Source organism: Ziziphus jujuba, chromosome 1 (assembly GCF_031755915.1).
Source record: "Ziziphus jujuba cultivar Dongzao chromosome 1, ASM3175591v1".
NCBI classification, from domain to species: domain Eukaryota; kingdom Viridiplantae; phylum Streptophyta; class Magnoliopsida; order Rosales; family Rhamnaceae; genus Ziziphus; species Ziziphus jujuba.
In genome coordinates this window covers 31524380-31548214 of record NC_083379.1, presented here as the reverse complement: position 1 = coordinate 31548214, position 23835 = coordinate 31524380, and the positions used below count along the sequence as shown (strand labels likewise).

General features: G+C 30.6%; 1 protein-coding gene across 1 annotated transcript; it reads right to left on the bottom strand.

The window, feature by feature from the left end:
- Positions 1–15963: 15963 nt before the first annotated feature.
- LOC107427897 (uncharacterized) lies at positions 15964–18741 on the bottom strand. Its single transcript, XM_016038303.4, has 3 exons — positions 17986–18741; positions 17304–17397; positions 15964–17190 (listed from the first exon to the last, which is right to left on the bottom strand). Exons 1-3 carry the CDS (start codon positions 18607–18609, stop codon positions 17084–17086), a joined length of 825 nt encoding a protein of 274 aa, XP_015893789.3. The 5' UTR covers positions 18610–18741; the 3' UTR covers positions 15964–17083.
- Between the last annotated feature and the right edge of the window lie 5094 nt (positions 18742–23835).

The following is a 23835-nucleotide window of genomic DNA, read 5'->3' as shown; positions in this document are numbered from 1 at the left end:
CTCTCTCTCTCTCTCTCTCTCTCTCTCTCTCTCTCACACACACACTTTTTCTCTCCCCAACTGCCTCGTTGGATTTGAGCATTCCGACCGTTGATGTGCTCCACTTACCAGATTGAGATGAAAGGCGTAAGGAGTCCAACCGGCAGCAGGAAAATTATGGCCAACCGTCGGTCGGAAGCGCCCAAATCGAGCCTCCATCACCAATGATGGCAAGTCTAGTTTTCTGGCAATCCGGCCACTCCCCGGCCAAATTGATCCCCCTTTCCAGCATTTTTGGACCTCTTGAGCTCAATTTTAAGGTCCCTTCAACTCAATTCCTACCATTTGGGAGATATGACAAGTTGAACTTTGGCCAAAACATTCTTACCATTTTTCAGTCACCGCTGGTCGAGTTGAGCCCAATGGAGATTAGTAACATGATCCTCGTCTCTCTAGCTTTCTTTTGACATCTTATTTGTGAATTATGGTAGTGTATTTGAAAAGTTACCATTTTTGAATAAATTAATATAATAAATGTGAAAAGTTGAAAAATAAAGATAGATTGTGTATATATACATGTTTATGTACACATATGTATGTATATATTTGTAAATATATATGTTTCATGTATAAATATGTGTGTGTGTGTGTGTGTGTGTGTGTGTGTGTGTGTGTAAGTGTGGGTGTGTACTATGAATATATGTTAGGTAGATATATATATATATATATTCTGTGAATACATGAATATGTGTATACATTTATTTAATTGTTGAAGAATGTGTATATGTACATGAACAAGTGTGTGGGAATATATAAATATATATATATATATATATTGAATATATTTGTATATGCATATACATACATACTTGTGTATATATATGTGTATGTATATATATATATATGAGCGATCCTCCTTCAAAATTAATTTGCATTGTTAAATTATGTATATTTTGTGTTAATTGAATATTTGAAAAAATATATTTTATGTGTGGGATATTTAATAAAATTTCTATTTGAATTTCTAATGCCAAATTGGGATAAATTAAAAATATATGTTGCATCAAAATTTTATTTTGATTTTCAAGAAATTATGGATTTAAATTTGGTTAAATTAGTGTTAAATTTTATTTTTAAATTAATGTGCAAATTAAATTTTTTATTTTATGACTTTAAATATAGATAAACTTTCAGGTGATTTTAAATGATGTTTTGAAGAAATAAATTTTAAGGAAATTTATGAAAATATTGGTATTAAATTATTGAGCTCAAGAATGTGTATTTTTGTATTTAAATACTTATGGATTTATGATGATGGATTAAAAGGAAATGTGGAATTTCATGGGTTTAAGTGATGTACTAAACCTGTTGTTTTTATTAAACTTTGGTATTTATACGATACATGATTTATAGATTTAGATGCACCATACAACACTGATGTTCTATATTATATCTGCTATATGTTGTTAAGTGCGCAAGTTTGTATGTTCTATGGGATACCATGAACCTAAAGGTTGACAAATATTAGACAATGAGCATAAATTGCCCCCCTCCATCGCTAGGATGATTATTATGAGCATCGATGCCATTGGGACGCCAAGGCGACTGTTTGCAGGTTTTTTTCTTTAATCTCCCCTTTATAGTGGTACTTGGGATGCTGGGTACCACTTGGCACCATTGACATATAATGTGGTGTGTCAGGTTATAATTTTAGATGTACCACATAGTACTGGTATTTTGTATTGTATCTATGGTCGTCCTGTGAGATGTCATGGACCTGAGGGTTGGCAAGTATTGTACAGTGAGCACAAGTCGCCCCCATTCATGGCCAGGATGATTGTTAGAAGCATTGGCGCCGTTGGGATGCCAAGGCAACCGTTTACAAGTTTCTCTCTTTAACCTCTCCGTCAAGTAGTATTTGGGATATCGGGCACTATCTGGCACCATCGATCTATAGTATGGTGCATCAAGTATCTTTTTCATATATGTACGAGTATATATATATAGATATATTATGTTATGTTTGTATACACCACACCGTACGGGGGCAACGATCAAATTCGGTCTATGAATAGCTTAGCCTTGTAACTATGTTGCTTATGAGTTTAGGGGATTGAACGACCATTATAGGCAACCACCCCGGGCTGTATTGGTAGCACAGTACCGGCGATAACCGATATCATGAATCATGCAGCATGTTATCTGGTATCATATGTACCTCCAATACGAGTGTGCATATTTTAAATATTATTTTATCTTATGTTACCTTATTTATTCATGATTTGATTTCCTAATATTATCCTTATTCAACTTTATTGTTATTAATATTATTATTGTTATAAATATTATTATTATTGTTATTATTATTTATTTATTTATTTATTTATTTATTATTATTATTATCATTATTATTATTATTATTAACATCACCATCATTAATATCGTTATTGTTTTTATTATCATCGTTGTTGTATTTGTTATTATTATTTATATGATTATTTTTATTGTTATTTCCATTATTTATTATTATTATTATTATCATTATTATTGTTGTTGTTACTATTTTTATTATTGGTACTTTGTAATTATTATTATGGTTATTAACATGGTTGTTATTATTCTTGTTATTATTTATCTATTCATCAATATTATCAACATTATTATTATTTTTATTGTTATTGTTATTATTATCATTTATATTATTATTATTATTATTATTATTATTATTATTATTATGATTATTATTATTATTAGTATTATACGATAGCCTTCAGGCAAGTATGCAGCTTTCAGACAAGTGTGGAAACCTTCGAACAAGTATGTTAGCCTTCAAGCAAGTGTGGAAGCCTTCGGACAAGTATACAGCTTTCGGACAAGTGTGGTAGCCTTCGAACAAGTTATGCTATTATTATTATTAATTTATTATCCTCCTATCTACATTATGCATGGTACGTTTGTAAAACAATATGAAATGTAATACAGTACTAAGTGGGTGGTGTGGGTGAACATGAAATAAAAAGGTATTTGTGTTTTATTAAGTTATTCCTCCTATCTATATATCAGTATTTTTTATGGAAGTTCTAAAATTTGTGTAATTATTTGTAGTAAGATGGGAGGAATAAGGAGGTACTATATAGAAGTGTGTTTTCTATACAGGAAATTTTGTGGCATGTCCAACCTTTAGGAGAAATGCTGGCGGATTTTCTATAGGACGGTCTGGTAGGATTTCCTCTGGGATCAGGGTTTATCTACGATTCCAAGAAGGGATTCTAAATGGAACCTTACAAAAGACCCATTTTTTTTTCAAAAATCCAAAGATACTACAGACCTACATAAGGAGTTAGGTTGACCCACAATCCAACAAACACCACATCAGATTCTATGTCATTGGCCAATTTTTCAATCGAATCACCATGCACACCTACCCTTCATCTTGCACCTAAAATCTTTGGCTAGCTTACCAATTTTCTCAGTGAACCGTCATTAGACACATCAGGATCGATGACTTGAAGCCATCACTGATGTGCTGGTTGGATTGCTGGAAAATTAGTCATTTCCAACCATTTTAAGCTGTGCCATATCCTTTACCCACCATTTTTGGACCTCTGAGTCCATTACCAACATCCATTTCCTCCCATTCCAATCAGTTTGTAAGATATGAAGAGATCAAGCTTGACCAAAATTTAGGGTACATGTTCAATTATCACTGATGTTTTTTAACTAAGGCACTTGTATTGGATCTGGATGATAAGAAAACCCATGATCCTTCCCGAACATCCAAAGTGATCCCACCTAGGGAAATCCGATCAAATCGGTACCAAAATCCTATAATACCTCCTCATAAATTGGATATAACCTGTCCATACAAATAAAATAATAAAATAATAAAACACTACTAACGGAGTTTCCACCCAAAATAAACAACATAGTAACAAACCCCACATCAATAGTCTCACTATCAATCTCCACAAACTGCATTATAGGTTCCAAGATCCAAGTCCCAAGGAAACAAAAATAAAATATAAAGTTATACATATAATGTTATCCATCAAAGCAACTAAAATAAGTGTATAAAGGTTCAAGAATAGAAAGAAACATAAACATAAAACTCATAGTACTCGAAAAGAATGGTACATCAAATAGCTTAAAAAGATACTGAAATAGAAGTGAAGACATCGTGGATTAACTAGAAAAGATGTCTGAACAAGAAACACACAACCAATTAGCTAAAGCCTAAGGAAACCGATTTTAAAAAAAAAAAACTACTAGACAAGCTTAATGAGTGAATAGAAAATATATTATGGAAATAAATATTATTCTTAAAAATCCTTTTTCTCAAGACCTCACTTTCACTCTTTAAAAGTTTTTATTTTTTAAAAGCAGTTTTTGCAAAACTCATAATTATTCTAAACACATAATAGTTCTCATAATTCATAAGATAAAGGAAATATAACCAAAAATGACTATAAATTCACAAGTAAAATAATTATTTTGTAATTCATAATTCATATAATATAATTCATATAATACCAGTAATCATACTTAATATATCCCAGCATACCATATAATACCCTTCGATACTATAACCATTACCATAACATGTTATACAATAACATATAGCATCCTATGATGTGATTCCGCCCCGAGCCCGCTCCACCGATAACCCGCTGGGGTGCTGACTTGACATGGATGAAGACTAGGCCAATCACAAGAGCTCAAATTAAGAGATTTAAGGACAAACTGGGAGTATTTATACAGGGGGTAATCAATCTCAACAGAGCTTGTCCATACTTGAAGATATAAAGCCTATTCTAAGCATCCAAGTGGTGGAAGCCGATATGGACCCGGGTGACGGTTTTGGTACATTTTTGGAGTTCGGGAAGCATGAAATGGTTCCAATGCTTTATGGGTTTAATACATATGCCTAATAGGCCATGGAATCAAGTTAAAGCAGCCTCAAATGCAATCAAAAAGGGCTTGTACGGACAGCTTCAACAATTTGGCCGAATTTGCTGTATTGCTTGCTGGCTTTACTGTATTTTACTGTATTAGCCTTTTCTTATTTTTCCAAGCATGGGCAACGTGTGGGCCTTCATATTCAGCTTATTTGGCACCCTAAAAAGCATCTAGAAGCTGATTTGGAGCTCAATTTGGTCAAAGATTGATCAAAGTCAACCTAGTCAATAAGCTAGTATTATAGTTTCCTAATTTGATTCTACTTTTTGTTTTAGGAAACTTCCATTACTTTTTAGTTTTTATTTATATATTTGGTTGACAAATAAGTTTAGGAAAGTTATTAATTTATTATTTCCATTGTAAATTAATTAATTCCTAATTCAAAATAAAGGAATTAATTAATCAAATTTAGTTTAGGAAACTTAGTTTAGGACATATTAGAATTTGGCCAAGTTTCCTAATTCCTATAGGAGTCCGGTTTTGAATTAATTTTTTAGGGTTTATTTTGTTTCTTTCAAAGCCTATTTAAAGGCTTATTTTTCAATAAGAAAACAACTTTGATTTGATTAAAAAAATACTTGTGAGATTAATTATCTTTTTGTTCTTTGAGAACACCTAAAACACCATTAGAGAATTGGTTGTTTTAGCTTGACTTATCAATAGGTTTTCCATCCCCTATTGTGGCGTCTACATTATACCAAGGTTTCTAACCACAGGTTGGCTAGGGGTTGAGGTCCATTCCATTAGAACTTGAACTTAATTGAGATCCGGGCTAATATAATACGGGTTTAGGAGCAGGCCGTCCTAGGTTCGTATCATCCTAGTGCATCACAAACTACCGAGGGAGATGGAAATTGTCATGTGACTCTCCGCTCCTGGAAGCATTGCAAATGATCCAACCTCATAAAACATGTGATCATGGTAAGGGATGGGAACAAGCGTGCATAACCAAATATCCATCATATCCAAATTCATGGTGGTATACAAATAAATATTCATGACCAAATCCAAACCAATTAACCATTATATAAATTTGCATTTTTCTCAATCATGATAAATAAGTAATTCCTATAAATACCAACATATATAAATATATAAACTTATTGTCTTATACTGAAAATATAATTCTACCAAAACATTCTTAGAAAAAAAAATATATGCCAAAAATTGATAAATCAGATAAGTCCTTTATAGCATAATATAAATCATACAATCTTCATAATTTTCAAATATGATATATAATAATATAATTATGCAGTTAATACGCAAAAACAATTTTGAAAAATAAAAGTTTACTCACAAATCTAAGCTCAAACCAAATTCTTTGTCGGATCCTCTCCGGTATCAATTGATGCCTAAAATAATAATAAAATAATTCACAAACTTCAAAAATTAAACCAAAAAAATTGTTGTGTATAAATTTTCCAAAATAATTTATAATATTCTAAATTTATTAAAAATGGATACTAAAGGGTTCAATTATACTGCGAACCATTAATACATGACATCCAAAATTGGGATTTTCACTTGATAGCCAATATTATAAAATTGAATGTTCTATTGGATCCTATTAACATCTAATTACATGGTACTAATCTTAATTTGGTCCAAAGTTGTTCAAACACTTTCAATTTTAGCTGGAATTAAATTAATCAAATGATGTTAAAATTTTATACATTATATATCCATAGAAAGCCTATTTGACATATTCACCTAGAAAGCCTATGAGATTGTGATTAAATTGACATATTCACCTTGGTCCAAAAGTGTCATTAGTGACCAAAAAATCCTCTCAAAATTTTGGCCAAACTTGATGTTGATAGATCTCTCAAACAACGAGAAATCTTGAAAAAAATAGGCCGAAAATGGATTCAAGGGTCCAAATTTCATCAACCTGATAGAACGCCAATGATAGCTTTTGAACGCCAATTCTAACAATTACTAACAATGCCACTTTGGCTATGAAAATCTAGAACTAACATCACCAAAATGTGGGCTCATAGGTTGATGGCACATATGGTGCTTCTCAATCAGAAAAATGGTTAAATCCGGAATCAGCTTGGCTATAGAAATAGGTCGTGGGTTAATCCGGTCTCTCAGGGGATTAAACTAATTGACCTAAAAGTAGAAAATTAATCAAATGACGTTCAAAATTTACAAATTATATATCAATGAAAAGCTCATGAGATGGGATCACATTGGCATACTCACATTGGTCCAAAAGTATCATGATAACTTAAAATCCTATCAAAGTTTTGTCCAAACTTAATATAGATGGCTCTCTTAAATGATAAAGAATCTTGACAAAAAGAGGCCGAAAATGGATTCAAGGGATCCAAATTGGAAGGGTAAATGCTATGAGGTGGTCTAAAATAGCTGAAAAATGACTGATATTTTCATCAATTTGACCGAACACCAATGGCTTTATAACGTCCATCCTAGTATGTCATAAGCAGCTCTGTGTTGGCTGTGAAAATTTAAGAGTAAGGTCACGAAGTGTGGGCTTACAAGTAGAGTGGCACATGTGGTGTTTCTAGGTCCAAAAAATGGTGAAATTCGATGAACCAAGTATGCTGTTAAAGGGGGGTCATAAGTCAACCCAATCTCTGACGAGCTTGGTTGGGCTCCAAAAGCTGAGGGCTTTCCAAGGGCAATTTGGAAATTTTTGAATTGTTTAAGCTAGGGCACATTTTCCTATGTATATATAGGCCTTAAGATCACTAGTGGACAAAAACTTAGGACTGGTTTGGACATGATAAAATATTCATGCTTAAAACTTTTTAGAACCATAATTTTTCAACCATAGCTCAGAATTAGACGTTCTACCAATCTATAAACTCGTATTGACGAGCTCTATACTATGGTATACTAGTCAAACCTAAATTCTAGCCCAAATATAGTCCAATATGTAATACCCCATCTTCATTGGTGGACTTGTGATTCTCTACCAATATTGGTATGGGATTTTTTATTTAAGCTTCCCGGGTGGCCACCTATCTTTCTATTAAAGCATGCTTAGCTACAAAGTTCTTTCAAACCCTAAACTAACTATTCTAAAAAGGCCTCGATGTTATGAAAGTAACCATCATTATGTTTGAAACATGCCTCATTCCATTCCTGGACGATGTGGGATTGGACACCGGGTAGTATGCTAGTGCTTGTTGTACCCACCAACACTGATCATCAAAATCCACCCCTTTTAAAGCTTAGCATCCTCTTTGGCACACTTTTAGCTTACCGGGTACAGGCTCTGATACCATTTGTAACACACCACCTCCACTAGTAAATCTGTCACTCTCTGCCGATATTATCCCCAATTTAGCCACTGTATTCGATATGGGATTTTTTTGTTTAATCTTTCTAGAAGGTAACCATCCTCCCACTGGAGCATGCTAAATTGCAAAGTTCTTTCAAAAATTGAAGCTAATAGCTCTGAAAAGGTCTTGACATTTAAACCAATGGCTATCATTACATTTAAACCATCCCTCTTGCACCCGTCCACACTGATTGTCACATAACCAGTCAAACCCAATCAAGCTATGTAGAAACTTAAATTCCAATTTACTTCCCAGGGTGGGTCATCATACAGGAGGCGACTTTATGATGGAGCAGGAATGATAAGTAGCGGTATTTGTGAATGATTTATATTTTTAATGATTTCAGATATATTAGTAAAATATATATGGTTTAAGTATTTTATATATATAGTTTGACATAAATGTTTATCTTATGCATAATTAAATGTCTGCTTTTACATATATGTATTATTATTTTATGTGATTTTTGATAAAATTTTAAATGGTTTCTAATTCTAAGGAGTTTATAGTGAACTTGTGAATCTTGACATTTAAATTGATTTTTTAATCTATTTGGAAAATAATTTATTTTGAGAACAAGGATTAGAAATTGTATGTTTTTAGATATATTTAAGTGTTTTAAATTTCAAAGTACCTAAAAATGGTTTATGGTGAGATAGAATTCATTGTTATTATTTATGTTTTGGCATGAAATAATGATTTAGAACTTTTGGAATATTTAAATAAATAATTGGGTTTAAATATTTATTCCAGTTTATGGTACAGTATTTGTTTAAAAAAATGAAATAGTATGATCTTGAAAAGATTGCTTATGAATACTATATTAGTACTGTTGTTTTTTTATTGATATATCATATAGTACTAGTATCATGGCTCGATTAGTTATTGATACGAACCTAAGTCCACTTCCTCATAAACCCGTATTATATTAGCTCGAATTTTAATTATGTTCAGATTCTAATGGAAACCTTAACCCCTAATCAACTTATGATTAGAAACATTAATATATGATAAAGACGCCATAATAGATGATGGATGTCCTATTGATAAGTCAAAGTAAAACATTTGATTTCTATTGAGTGTTTTAGATGTTCAAAGAGAACAAAGAGAATTATTTCTCACAAATAAATTTTTGAATAATATCTAAGCTACCTTCTCATTGAAAAATAAGCCTTTAAATAGGCTAAAAGTACAAAACAAAAACCCTAGATTATGAGGGTAAAATTCATCCAATGACAAAGAAAAGCAATGGTGGCCGAATTTCACTTAGTTTCCTAATCCTATTTTGGATTAATTAATTCTTTTATTTTGGATTAGGAATTAATTAATTTAAAATTGAAATAATAAAATATAAAATTTCCTAAGTTAATTTGTCCAGTAAATAAACAAATAAAATCCAAAATAAAATATAGTTTCCTGAAACAAAAAGTCAAACATAGATTAGGAAACTAGTTGACTAGTTAAAAACTAAGCTATCTCTATCCAATCTCCAGCTAGTTTAGGCTCCAAATTAGCTCCTATATGCTATGTAGGATGCTAAATAGGATTAATAATGATTCCCATATGTTGCCCCTTGATTGGGATAAGTTAAACTTACTTGAACAACAAAAGAAGTTAAAGTCAGCACCTAAATTGATGATTTTCGACCCTTATGAAACTTCATGCGCACATGCCTCATTTGAATGGATTAGCTTCAATGTTGACATGATTCCATGGCCTCTTAGTGATATCAATTGAGTTCATGAAGTGTTTGATACATTCCTTGCTGCCCGGCATCCAAAAATGTACCAAAACAGGCTTGCCAGGTCTATTTCCTCCTTCATAACTTGGATACACAGGACAGCTTTAGTTCTTTGGATAATGTCATGCCCTCTTGAGATTGAATCACTCCTTGGATAAAGGTAACCAGATTGTTTTTGAATTTCCTAGCTTGTGCGCTAGTGATTGGTCTAGTCTTTATTTGTAAAAGATCAGCATCCCAATGGGTACTTGGTTGTACGGGTACGGACGGATTTTCTTCAATTATATTATCAGCACATAAGTTTACCATGACACCTATAATATGTTAAGGATCGTGAGTTAGGTTTTTCCCATAGGTTTTTTAAGGCATGATGCCTAATACGTTAAAGGTCATGAGTTAGGTTCTTCCCATATATTCATAATTGCTAGGATGCTTTTATTACATTAAATGTCATAAGTTAGGTTCATTCCATAAGTGTCTTTCCACAAGTGTCTTTCTCTCTGTCGTTACTATCCAGTAGTATTCCAAAATGTCATACACCACTTGGTAATACTGGATATATCAGATGGTACATTATTTAATTTTCCATTATATTTATAATTTATTGCAATTTCCATAATTATTTTTATGACTACATTTATATTGTTTGATATCTAGTATTTAAAGCATGTTGATTTGCTTTAAAGATATATTGATTTATAATATTAAGTATATATTTTATGATATTGATTTGGAATACCAGTTGGGTTTTGTAAAATAGTTTTAAAAGAGAAATTTTTCAAAAAGTGAAATGAGAGGTTTTGAGATAAAAGTTTACAAAAATAAACTATTATTTTAATAATATATTATACCATTCACTGAAATATTTTATTTTATTTTTTTAATTCATTCTCTTAAATCAAAATAGTTAAGGGACAGTCTATTTCACATATCATTTATCTTTCCATATTTTCCATAGCAATAGTAGTATTTATCTTTTCCTTTGTTTATCATTATTTTTTTTTTTTTACACTTATTCCCATTAATTGTATAATTTAAATTTACAAATACTTTTAGAATACTCTGATGTAAATTATAGATACAGTAGTAACTTTAATATATATATGTGGTATTGGCATATAGTATAATGAGTTGTAATTATAGACTATAATTAAGAACTTGTAAGCTATTGTGGTTTTATTTTTATATATTTATTTTATGCGTTTGATCGTTCACAGTTCTGGTGAAGTTATATTAGGTTTGATCGTTCACAAGTCAGGTGAAGTTATATTGGACTTTTCCTAAGAATTGCTCAATGAAACTTCATTGGGTAGGATTATCCAAGATCCCTGGAAAGGTCATTGAGGTAGGCCCTGTCATGATATCAGTTACTCATGGTAATTGCTCAAATGCATAATTGATTAGCTGTTATTAGTTATTTTCATTTTTCAAGAGCAAAAAACCACTAATGGGATGGAAATTTAGTTTCTAAAGGTTGTAAATGAATAAAAGGAAAAGGAAAACTAATAATAATTATAAAAATTAAAAATTAAAAAATTAAAAAAGAAAAGACAAAAATGAAAAAAGGTAAGAAGGATCGAACTATACATTCCGGTAAATTATACTTGGAAGCCAAAATATGTATATATATATATATATATATTTACATACATATCTGTTATGCTAAATACCATAAATTTTTAATCTATAAATAAAATTTATAGTAAACACTTACGTAGAAGTGGAAGGCCATGGGCTGGGCTAGCAGTTTCTGTGGCCAGCCTAGCCGGCCCAATGATATATAATTGAGCTTTGTCTTCTTCTTCTTTTTTTCTTCGTTTTTTTAACCAAAAAAACAAAAAAAAAGGATTTGTATTGCTATTTACTCTCTCAAAAAACGAGTGTATTGCCATCTCTTCATTAACAATGATTGAATAGAAATTTCTTAATTCTTCATTCTTAATTCTTAAACATATTTTATCACCGACATAAACAAATTGTTGTTTTTTAAAAGGATATCCACATTATAAAGCTAACAGCCCATGAAATCACCAAGTCCAATGCATATGTAAGTGATCACAATAAATATTTGAAAGCGTTAGGTACCTATCAATCATGTTATGATCCAATTTTTGCTATTTAACAAACTAAACTAGATTAACCAGTAAAAAAACAACAAACTAAACTAGAATTGATGGAATAATTCTATTAGAGATTAACTTCTTCTTCTTCTTTTTTTTTATAAAGACAGTCTAATAGTAAAATTCACTATTTTATCAAATAAAATCCTATATTATTTAGAAAGCATAAAAGAAACCATCTTAAAAAATCTTTGTATTCTTGAAATTACATCTGGTGCACTTGCGGAAACTTCTTCACTCACATTTATGAAACAAGCAGATTCCTTTGGCATTTTCCATTGTCACCTTTCTCATATCATTATTTATATATGTGTATAACAGTAAATCAAGATCAGAACAAGCTAATTTATGGAAGTAATCTTGGATCAGCAAAAGCTATCTAGCTTATGACTTTGATTAGATGATATTTTTACTTTAATCATAACTTTGGCATATAATTTCCTAGCATAGTAAATCGTTTGATCCAAACTGATAATTTTAATTTTGGAGAGTAAATTACAAACATAATGATATTTTTTTTTTACTATTCAAAAAAGCGAATTTCATTCAAAATCAAAAGTTCAGAATTAATTCATCTTGAGGGTTAATTTCAAGTTCGTATCCCCACCCCAAATATCAAATAAAAAATAATTAAAAACAAAGTTGAGGATTAATATATATAGCAATAAGGAATAACTTGTATTTGAATTGTATTTTCACATTCCTCCTAAAAATTAATAAGATCAATGTCCACTAGGTGACTCGTTAATAATATAGTCAGGTTTTATTTTGGCATAGTTTCTGCTTTTTCAAAAATATTTTTTAAGAAATCATTTTTCATTGGTTTTGATTATAAATACTTTTAAAAACCAGAAATATTTTTTATAAATTATTTAAATATTTTCAAAAACAATTTTTGAGTGTCACAAGCTGTTTGTAATTTTCCAAAAACTATGTCCAACAGGATTTTAATATCTATCTATCAATGTAATTTATAGAATAAAAAATATATAATTATTTATAAAAAAAAAACTATATTGTTAATTGCTGAATCAATATTAGTTCTTTCTCTTTCTCTTTTTTTTTTTTTTTTAATTCTTTCTTTTTTGCAATAAATCAATATTAGTCCTTACTCCTTGAAGTACTGAACTTTAGTACGTAGAAAATGGCAGGGAGTGAAACAGAAAATGATAAAGGAAAAGAACCTTTTTTTTTTTTTTTGGGGGGCTGGAATAAAAAAAGAACTTTTACTATACTTATATAGCTAGAATACCAATTTTCCACCCGCAAATTAATCATCAATGCCAGACTATACTGTTTTCATGCTTCTCTTCATGAGTTAAGGACTGAGCCTCCTTTCAGAAATTAACTACTACTAATTTATGCTACTAACACGGATAATTACTTATCCACTCAAAAGTCATCGAAGCCATCATCAAATCCAATAGAAAAAAAGTCCAATATTAATAATTAAAGCATAAGAACACTTCTAATTACCTTACCCAAAACCTTGAAATCATTGACCCATATATGTATATGTATATATAGCTCCAACCACTATGATTAGACGTTTGCCTATAATTTGCTTAAAATTACATAATCATTACCTAGTGTACCTTATGGCAAGTGAAACTTGTATATATATTCACCAAAAAAATAGTGAAACTTGTATATATGGTTTGCTTCTTAATGTTAATTGTTTTCACATTTAATTAATTGATGATGGTTTTTTTATATAGAAATTGATGATGGGTTAATTAAATATATATATATATATATATAAACTTTACAGTATCATATAATATATAAATATATATGTATATATAATTTATTAATTTATTTATCAAATAATATAAGAAAGATGTATTGTTGTCGATATGTGTTATTATTTTATTAGTTCATAAATAAATACAATTTTAACATGTATGAATGAACTCTTAAATGAATAATTATAACTCAATACAAATCAATAAGATAATTTCATCCACATAATTTAGTAAATCATTTGCTGCCTAAGTATTATTAATATACATGCACAAATTAAAATATAGTCAATTGATAATTCCTCCAACATTTTTGTTTAATTTTTTTTATTACGACTTGGGGACAAGGAAATTTGTTAGAATAGTTTTTTTTTTTTTTCTTTTTTTGAGGGAAACAAAAAATGAACCTGGGGTCGAGCCTCAAATAAGCTCTATTCTATTCGTCTATCCACAATCCAAAATTTTAGAGACGCAAATTAAAATTATTTGGACAACAGAAATCCAAACTTAATAGCTGCAAGAATTTGACAGGTCAATTCGCTAGCTTTTGAAAATATGACATTATCACAAGTATTCTCTGGAAATATAATTTTGCAAGGTAATAACTAGATTACGTACATTATTGCAATAGTATTAAACGAATAATTTTGAATAACTGATACAAGAAAGTTGGAAATTATTTAGTAATTTCTTTGCCATACTATATATATATATATATATAAACAAACATATAAAACATAATAAAATTGTAATCCTACAACTCTCGAGCAAAGCATAATCGATAAAAATAATAACAATAAACAAATATTAATTGAAAGTTTTCATATCGATTAAGGAATTGGAAAACATTGTAAGAGAGACTTATTTAATTTCTTATAGCCAGATTAGTACCTAAATAGTACCATGTAGAGGAGTAGAGACTTAAAACTATCTTTTGCGTTGCTCTGCTTGGACTCATCCTTGGATCCATGACTTTCTCAGCTCAAATCCACATCTGACATCCCCTCATTAACCTCTATCGCATTCTCTATATATCTTTTTCATATATATCTTTGAGTAACAGATTTTTCTTTGAGTACAAATTAAGACATTACAATGACTTAGATATTTTTTTGTTAAAAAGATCCACTTGATAGCTATTATATTTTCTATAAGACCATCTTTTTCCATCGTGTTAATTAGTTGCGTACCTAGCCAGGATGGTCGACTAATTTGGGTGTTTGCTAATATAATTTATAAATCCTTATTTTAGAAAAAAAAAAAAATCCTAATCTCAAACATTTAAAGCAATATATACAATTTAATTCAAACTTCACCAAAGAAAGAGACAAAAATAGAAATCGAACAGCTTTTTAAAACTTTCTTTTGCCAACTCATACCAACTTTAAAATGAACAAAAATATGAATATAAAAAATTTACAAGAAATTATAAACACCCCCACCCATGCGACCTCATCCTTATCCCGCTTTGAGGAACAGACAAGGATCAAACATCGTCATCCTCCAGCATCCCTCGTGGCAGGTTCATGCACATGGGTTTGTCATTCTACACACAAACCATTCCTCTACATAAGGGACCCACTTCTGGCCCTACCGTTCAAAACAGTTTCCCTTACATGTCCGCGCCAATGGATTCCAATTTCGCTAGTGGGTTGATTTTCTTGTCATCCAAACACCACTGGTTTCTGACTCAGCTAACAGATACGCATGTTTTTACAATTCCCAACTTTTGTTCGGTTTTGGTCCTCCACATTCCTATTTTGCCCACCATATGATGATGGGTGATCGCACAATATAGGATGGTGCTCTTTACTTGTAGCGTAGTAGATCTCCACTTGGCCCATTTTTGGGTTTTTACAAGGATTTGGATTTGGAATCTGACACGTAATGTGGACCTCCTAACCAGCTCAAAATTATGTCACCGAGAAGAAAGTCTGTCACTATGAAAATGCCCCTTTGAATGGAGGCTCCAATCCATGTTTGAGATAAAAGTAGATGGCCAATAGTCGTCTCACACACACACACACACACACACATCCACCCCATTCTTTACTCATTCAACCTCCTCTCTTTTCTTTTGGGCCCCTTGGGTCACTTAGCTTGGAATGAATACAAAAATTAGAAAATCTACATATATTTTTAATTAAAAAAAGTAAGAAAATTTTTCTAACCATTTGTAATTTTCATATTCCAGGGATGGATAAGTGATTCATTATTTTTTAATTGAGCTTTTTTAAAAGACAAAATGGCCAAACCCACAAATTAGAAGCTGCAACCATCTGCCTAACTTAGCCACACCAATCACTTTCAGAATCTTATCAATCTTATCTTCTTCATGGGTTTGAGACTTGGAGTCGGTTCATTGGCTTTGGTAAAGTCTAAAAGGACATGGACCCATCTATCTTGGACCTTTGTTGCCAATGGGACCATTCATCCACACCCTTTTTGTCTCTCCCTTAATATACTGCAGGACACTTATGCCTCCGAGATTTGCCGTCTGTCCGTATAGCTTTCACAAATACCACCTTTATCTGGTTATGTTAATTTTCCAAATCGGTTTTGCTGTTTGTAATTTTATCCGTAACCTATGACTAACGTGGAATTCATAATAACAGTGTATTCTAATTTTATTTTATACATTTTAAAAGTAAAAACCTTGCAAACGTTACCGTATTGACAAATAACATTGTTCTTTCTTTTAACCTAAATACATAAATATAAAAATAGATAGTTAATTAATTTGTCTCTAAAATGCAATTGAAGTCGATTCCTAATGGTCATATGCCAATGGGTCATCTGTGATGTCCCATTTTTCGGTGATGGGATATGATTAGTTGGTACAATTTTTGGGTTTCATTTTAACAAAATTTAAATATCAATAATTATTCAGTTCATCCATTAGTGAAGGTCAGGTCTTCTGCCCAACCACTCAAAACCTACCGAGTTTTAAAAATCTTTAATTAATTATTAATTTAATTTGGTTTTCAAAATTATTTATTCGAATCTTCTACCTTTGGATCATCTTTCATTATTTCTTTCCAAGTACTTATTTCGTTAAAAAAAATAACAATAATGAATTTTATTTGTCCTCAGCTTCTTCATTGATTTTCCCTTCAGAAAATTCGGTTACTTTTTTTTTCAAATATTTATTTTTAAAATTTATATTTCAAGAACTTTCATTATTTATTTCCAAGTATTTATTTTTTTCAAGAAAATGAATAATTAATTTTAATTAGTTCTTAGGTTCAGAACCTTCAGAAAATTCCGGTGTTTTTTTTTTTTTCTTTTTTTTCTTTTTTTTCCTTCTGCAAATTCACGAGTGAAGGAAAACATACCTGAAAATAAAAACAAACAGAATCAATATGCTCAGGAAATATACATTCATAACAAAAAAGAAAATATTCAAAAAAAATTAATAAATAAATAATAAAAGAAAAAAATACTTCACCTGGTGGAGGAAACCAAAACTCTGGCAAACAGATCCGGCGGAAAGCTGAACGGAAAATACGTGACTCATACACACCACACGCATACGTCGTCTCCTACAGACGGAACACAACGGAAATACGTCAAACCAAACAGATAATGTACAACGGATTGCACATTACACGCACCAATGAAAGCAATCACACTGAAAAGAAATGAACTGGATTGGATTTTAAATGCTGATGCCAAGCCACACCAAACCGAAAGCATAACAGAATAATGTAAAAAGAATTTTATCAGTCAATTTTAATTTTTAATTTTCATTTTAGGTTTAATTTTGGTAAGATTAGAGATTTAAGGTCCCCAAAAAAAGCTCGTCCAATTGCCATCAATGGCGGCCCACTCACTAATCTATATATTTATAGATATATACAGAGAGAAAGAAAAGGTATGTATCATAGTCCAGTGTAGGATTATCGGTCACCGTAGTACACAAAAAAAAACACCAGGGTCTCCCGCTTCGAATCTCCACAAGGTCAGATCACAACCCACTTCGCCAGAATCTGACGCCGGTCTTCCGCAGCCGGAAATCCACCTCACCCTGGTGTGGGTGCTTTTATAAAGCCTCCGTCGCCAGGAAAACTCAAAAAGAAGATGGAAGAAAAGCGTTCGATCTTTAAGAGTTATAATTTTCATCCACATACCAAACAAGAATCCTCAGCCTTGCACATGATGGAGAGCCGGCTCGGTCTCGGCTGGAAATCGGCTCGCCTCCTCTGGCTGTGTGAAGACGGACGAATCAAAGCCGACAAAGCACGCTTCACTAAATCGCCTTCGACTCCTCCAATCCTCACCAGCGAGTTCGTCATCGCCGACCTACGAGCGTTCAACCGGTTCGGAGAGTACGGAACCGACGAGTGCGACGAACCGAAGCCTTTATGTAGGCTGCACCGGAACGAACCAGGGTGCGTCGTAGGCGAACACATACACGTCCGCTTCTGATTGATCTGCCTCTTAACTACCTGGTTGTTACCGTTTCCGTTGCCACGTGGCGTGACCGAAATGGACCGGTTCGGCGAAATCGGACGGTCCATTGAGAACCGTATGGACGACGCCGGAGGAGACGGTCCGTACATGTTGACCCGAGGCGGCGAGGCGGAACGGTGGAGGAAGGTGGCCGATCGGGAAGAGAAACTGGAGGTGGACGAAGCGAACGCCGAGGCAGATGAAGAATGTGACGAAGAGCGAGAGCTGTAGAATCTTCCGGATGGTGAAAGGGAACGGAGAACTGGTCCGCTTGCGCTTGATCTTCTAGAAGATGCCGCCATTTTTGTTGCAGTAGAGAGAGAAAGTACAGAAGAGAGAGAGGGAGATAGAGAGAGGGAGAAAACAAAGAAAATAAAATTTTTTTTTTTTTTTTTTTCAAAAGCCGGTTTTGGCTGCCTAATTCGGCAAACCTAGCTTCACTCGAGCTATGTATTTATAGGATTTTGAAAGATGGTTTGAGGGAGAAAATCGTCTACATTTTCGCGATATTTTCACTAAACAAGGATATTTATTTTTAGGGCTTGCACTCATACCCTTTTCTATTTTATTTATTTCTGTGAAGTCCTCTGATTCTTTTTACCTTGCGGCAATACTGCAATTTATGCACATTCCTATCATTTTCATGCCTACTTTTATTCTTTAATCAAAAACCAACATATTTTTCGACATTTCCTGTCTATTTGGTCAATTATCCATATGCTCAAAATTTATTACCCCAATAAATCCTTATCACACATTCTATTTTATACATTTAAAATAGAATTGATAAAAATGAAAACAGAATAAAAACTAATTTAGAAAAACAGAATAAAACTACTTTAGAATTATAAATAAAGAATTTATTTTCACACAAATTATTAGAATCATTCGTTTCAAAATTGCATTCATATATGAATTTGTTTAGTGAAGGATGGAAATAAAAGAAATTAATACATTTCATTTTTTGTTGGAGACACGTAAAGGTATATATATAAAGATGGATTTATCAAATTAAATTATTAATTAACTATATATACAAATCACATTTAAATAGTGTATTGCTTTTATTTTGGTAAATAACAGTTACTAATTTGTCAAATTGAAACTTTCCTAGCATAATAGGATAAAAGGAATTAGATATGAATCGTTGTACTTTGGAAGAATACGAAGTATCTACACAATTATTGCCATGAACGTGAATTAAAGAAATGGGAAGTATAAATTCTTTTTCCACAAGCAAACGTCGCTATTCCAAAAATTCGTTAACGAGTAAGGGTATGATAGCAAAAGGAAAAGAATAAAGAAAAAGTTTGGGGAGCTTTGAGAAAAAGGCTAACATAACCACAGGTAGTGGTTGGGTTTGTTAAACTGGGGGCGGAGGTTAAGGCCATTGCCGTTTTAATCTGATGGTTTTGAGGGAAGCTATGGGCTGCTTCTGTCTTAGTGACTGTTGGATATTTAATTTAAATAAAAAAAAAAAAATTTAAAATATCATATAGAAAGCAAAAACAAAGAATTGGACCGTTTTATCTGACAGCTTTTGGGAATGCTCGAACTCACTGCCACGTATGCTACCTTCCATGATGACACCTTTCCTTTAAAGTCCACGTACACCCATGGGGTCCACATTTTTTACCATTTACCATTTTCTATTTTCGCAACAATTACTGATACTTTTTTGCTAAGCTGTCACTTAGTGGTTGACAGACTTACATCTTTGTTGCTTTGCTATTATTGTTGTTTCTTTTTTTTTTTTTTTTTATAGCTTTTATTAATTGCTATTATTACTGCTTTATTAAACGGAAATAAGTTTTTTTTTTTATGCTCTCCTTTAACTTTATTATTTGCTGTTATTAACCCTTTTTTGCACTTCAAAGTTTAAATGTGGAGTGGAATGAAAACTTACTATTTAAGGAATAATTTGTTTGAAAATTGATTGATTGTGTAAATTAATATGCAGAAATTAAATTTCATATAAAATTAACAGCAGTTTTACTATATTTGCAAATTTACTTTTTTTGTTTTTCAATACAATAAGAAACGCGTATTCTTTTGAATAAATTTAATAAATCCTTTGAATGGAGAAAAAAATTAATTTAGGTATAGTTTTAAACTTTGACCCACTAAAATGAAGATGGAAATATTTATTTTTGGTCACCCACTAATATGGAAAATAGCTGTGCTTGAAATACTATAAATGAAAATTTCGTTACTTTAATTGCAAAAAGAAATAAACTTGGAAATTCTATCACATGAATACCATATATATTATAAATATATATATATATATATATATTTTTGCTAATCGAATACCATATATATTATATTTATCAATATTACAATATTGCCTTAAATTTCTCATAGGCCACAATTGAATCTATAGAATTTATATAGCAGTAAATTAATTTATTTATTTATAAATTAGTCGGAAAATTCCTACTATCTTTAGGAGGCAATCTATTATTCTTAATAGTGGGGTAAGAATTTGAATTCGAAATTATTATAAAAGAACCAATGGTTTTTTATCTATGCAGAAGGGGAGGAAGTGGTGCCGCATAAATATTATTTACTTTCACCAAAGTAATGTAATAATGGAACATTTTAATCCTAAATTATCAAAAATAAATAATTTCTCCAAGTTATAGGGAACCGTCAAATTCGATGATGCCAAATATCAAAAAATCAAAACCACCACTAATTTTTTATTTATTATTTTTTTTTTTTTTAAAAGAGAGAGAGAGAGAGAGAGAGAGAGAGAGGGATTCTTCCTGTTGAAACAATGCACGTGAAGGGTGTTGATTTTCATAGACTGGGAATCAATTTTGGGGACCTTGAAAATAGGCAATGTGGCACACACACATTGAAAGGTAGAGGCTGAGCCTTTAGTGGGGGCGACACCTGGTAGTCTATGAGTCTATGGGTTCGCGTTTGTTTGGCTCAGACTATTCCTCAAAAAACAAACTTAATAAAGAAGGAAAGCGGTCCAAGAAGGGATGCTTAGCACTTGCAAATTGATTCTCTAAATCTTCAATCTTATTTAAAATATTTCCAAACGCAGAGAACCAAACAACACGTAGTAGTAATAGCGCGGGCCAAACAGCACACAACATTATGGAGTGGCATTGACGAAGTCTCCCATTTGCTTTTTAATTAAATTATAATAAAATTCATCTTTAATAAATTATTTTCAACTTCAAATCGCAGTCATTTCGAATACAAAAACGTGTTTGGCACAATGTGACTTGTCGAACGATATATTAGTCGATAAAATTAGTTACTATTTATTATTAAAATAATAATAATATAATAAATAAATAATACTTTTTTTTTCTTTTTCTTTTTGTTACTTTTTTTTTATTAATAATTTAAATATTGTTGTCTACGTCAATTGGAAAAAGAAGGCCAATGATGCTTCCTAAAAACAAATGAGTCCTCTTTAGAAACTTTTTTTTCTTTCTTTATTTTTAATTTAATTTTTATCTATTACTTCTTCTAATGAAGCTGCTTTCTTGGTGGCCAAGCACCAATAAAGATTTAAAGAGCGTACAGTGACACCCATAAAGCATTTAGTTGGTCTTTCATTAATTCCATCACTTTTGACCCTCTTCAGTTCTTTTTTTTTTTTTTTTTCTCTTTATTTGTTAAGAATTATTTATTTAGGATCCATTCTTGTAAACGAGAAAGGTGGGGAAAAAAAAAAAAAAGAAAAGAAAAGAAGGGGAAACTGTTTTAATTTCCCAAAATTAATATTACACATAGAATGAACTAATTGCATGACCATTCACCCAAAAAAATAAATAAATAAATAAAATAACATAAAATTTGCATGAATTGATTGTTATTATTTTTTTAATATAGGGGATTCGAATTGAGATTTATTCAAGGAAGTATCATTTTGATAGATTTCTTAAGTTTCTTTTTTTTAACCGCAGTCTCCAGTTAACAATGTTGATTATCTAGCAGCATTAATGCATAATATATTTCAAAACAAGGTTTTGTAATTAAAAAAAAAAAAACAGGTTGTGCAAAATTATACTTTAGGAAAATATAGGAAGCATGAAAGTAATTTAACCCTTTTAGAAACTAAATGGAGGTACTTTTTTTTTTATAAAATTAAAATAGAGAATTTCTAACATAATAATTTAATCTTTAAGTTATTTGTAATAGAACCTGTACCAATTGTCCAACGCTCTCAATTTTTCAAATTATAAGGACAACCTAATTAATAAGGACTACTGATATAATTTCAGTATATATATATATATATATTAAAAAAAATTAAAAAAAAAATAAAAAAAGACAGGACAATGGCACCAGTATTGAAGTTCATATTTTTGTTTTGGTCCCCTATTATCCAATTCAAGTATTTTTTATTTTTTTTTATTTTTATTTTTTTTGTCTTTTCTTTTCTTTTGAGAGTCGTCAATTTGTAGGATATAGACTTAAAAAATTGATGAGCTTATGATTTACAAATAAGGAAAAACGTAAGAAAAGGGTGTACAATGACATTTCGTAGCTCTTGATGATAATTAAATAATATAATTATTAATAATATTAATATTATTAAAATATCTATCAAATTTATTTATCAAATAATATAATTAATAATTTAATAATATTTAATTAATTTATTTTTTTATTTACTTATCCATATTATCTATATTTAGAGCACATCAAATAGTAAACGTCGATTACTTAATATGAGTTATAAAAATTGATACATTTTAAATTTAGGTAGTATAAATTTACCGTTAATTGTAAAACAGTTCTTCTAAAGTAATACGTGTAAAATCTATTTATGGATATTAATTAATTATTATTTTATTTTTTAAAAATAATTGATTTATTAAGAAAAAAAAAATTTTTTTAGAAAATTTCAAATTGCCTAATAGACTCTCCAAAAATAAAAGTTACTTTAGCAATGTCTATTTATTTTTTTGCTACATTAGTTGAACAAGGAATTTTAATAGATCCATTGAAAACTTTTTTTTAAGACCGTATAATTTTATAATGTGGCAAAAAAAATTAACAATAGACAAAGTTTTAAATATGCTCCATATCATATGAATATGTCAACTAATAATATTTTAAAACGTATTATTTTGTAAATAAATTTGGTTAATATTTTGATACCTATAACATTATCTTGATAATTATATTATAATTCTAGCAAAAGGAAAAGGAAATTTGAACAATATATTTTTTATTTCCAACAAAAGGAAGAAAGGAATTTTTTTTAACAATATTATCCAAAGTTTTGCTCAAAATTATGTATTATCAATTTTAAAAGAGTACTACTAGAGATACCAAGAACTTTATTAGAATAATATAGTAAGATGTTGTTAATTTAATAATACATTTCACATCCCACCTATAATGTCGTGGGTTGAAGACATTGAAAAGGAAGGAAATTATTATAAATAATCAAAAAATGATGTATCATTTTTACCAAAACTAAAAAGTAAAATGTTATTATTTTATTAGTTGAAAAATTAATATAACCTAAATATAAATAAATAAATTTATGA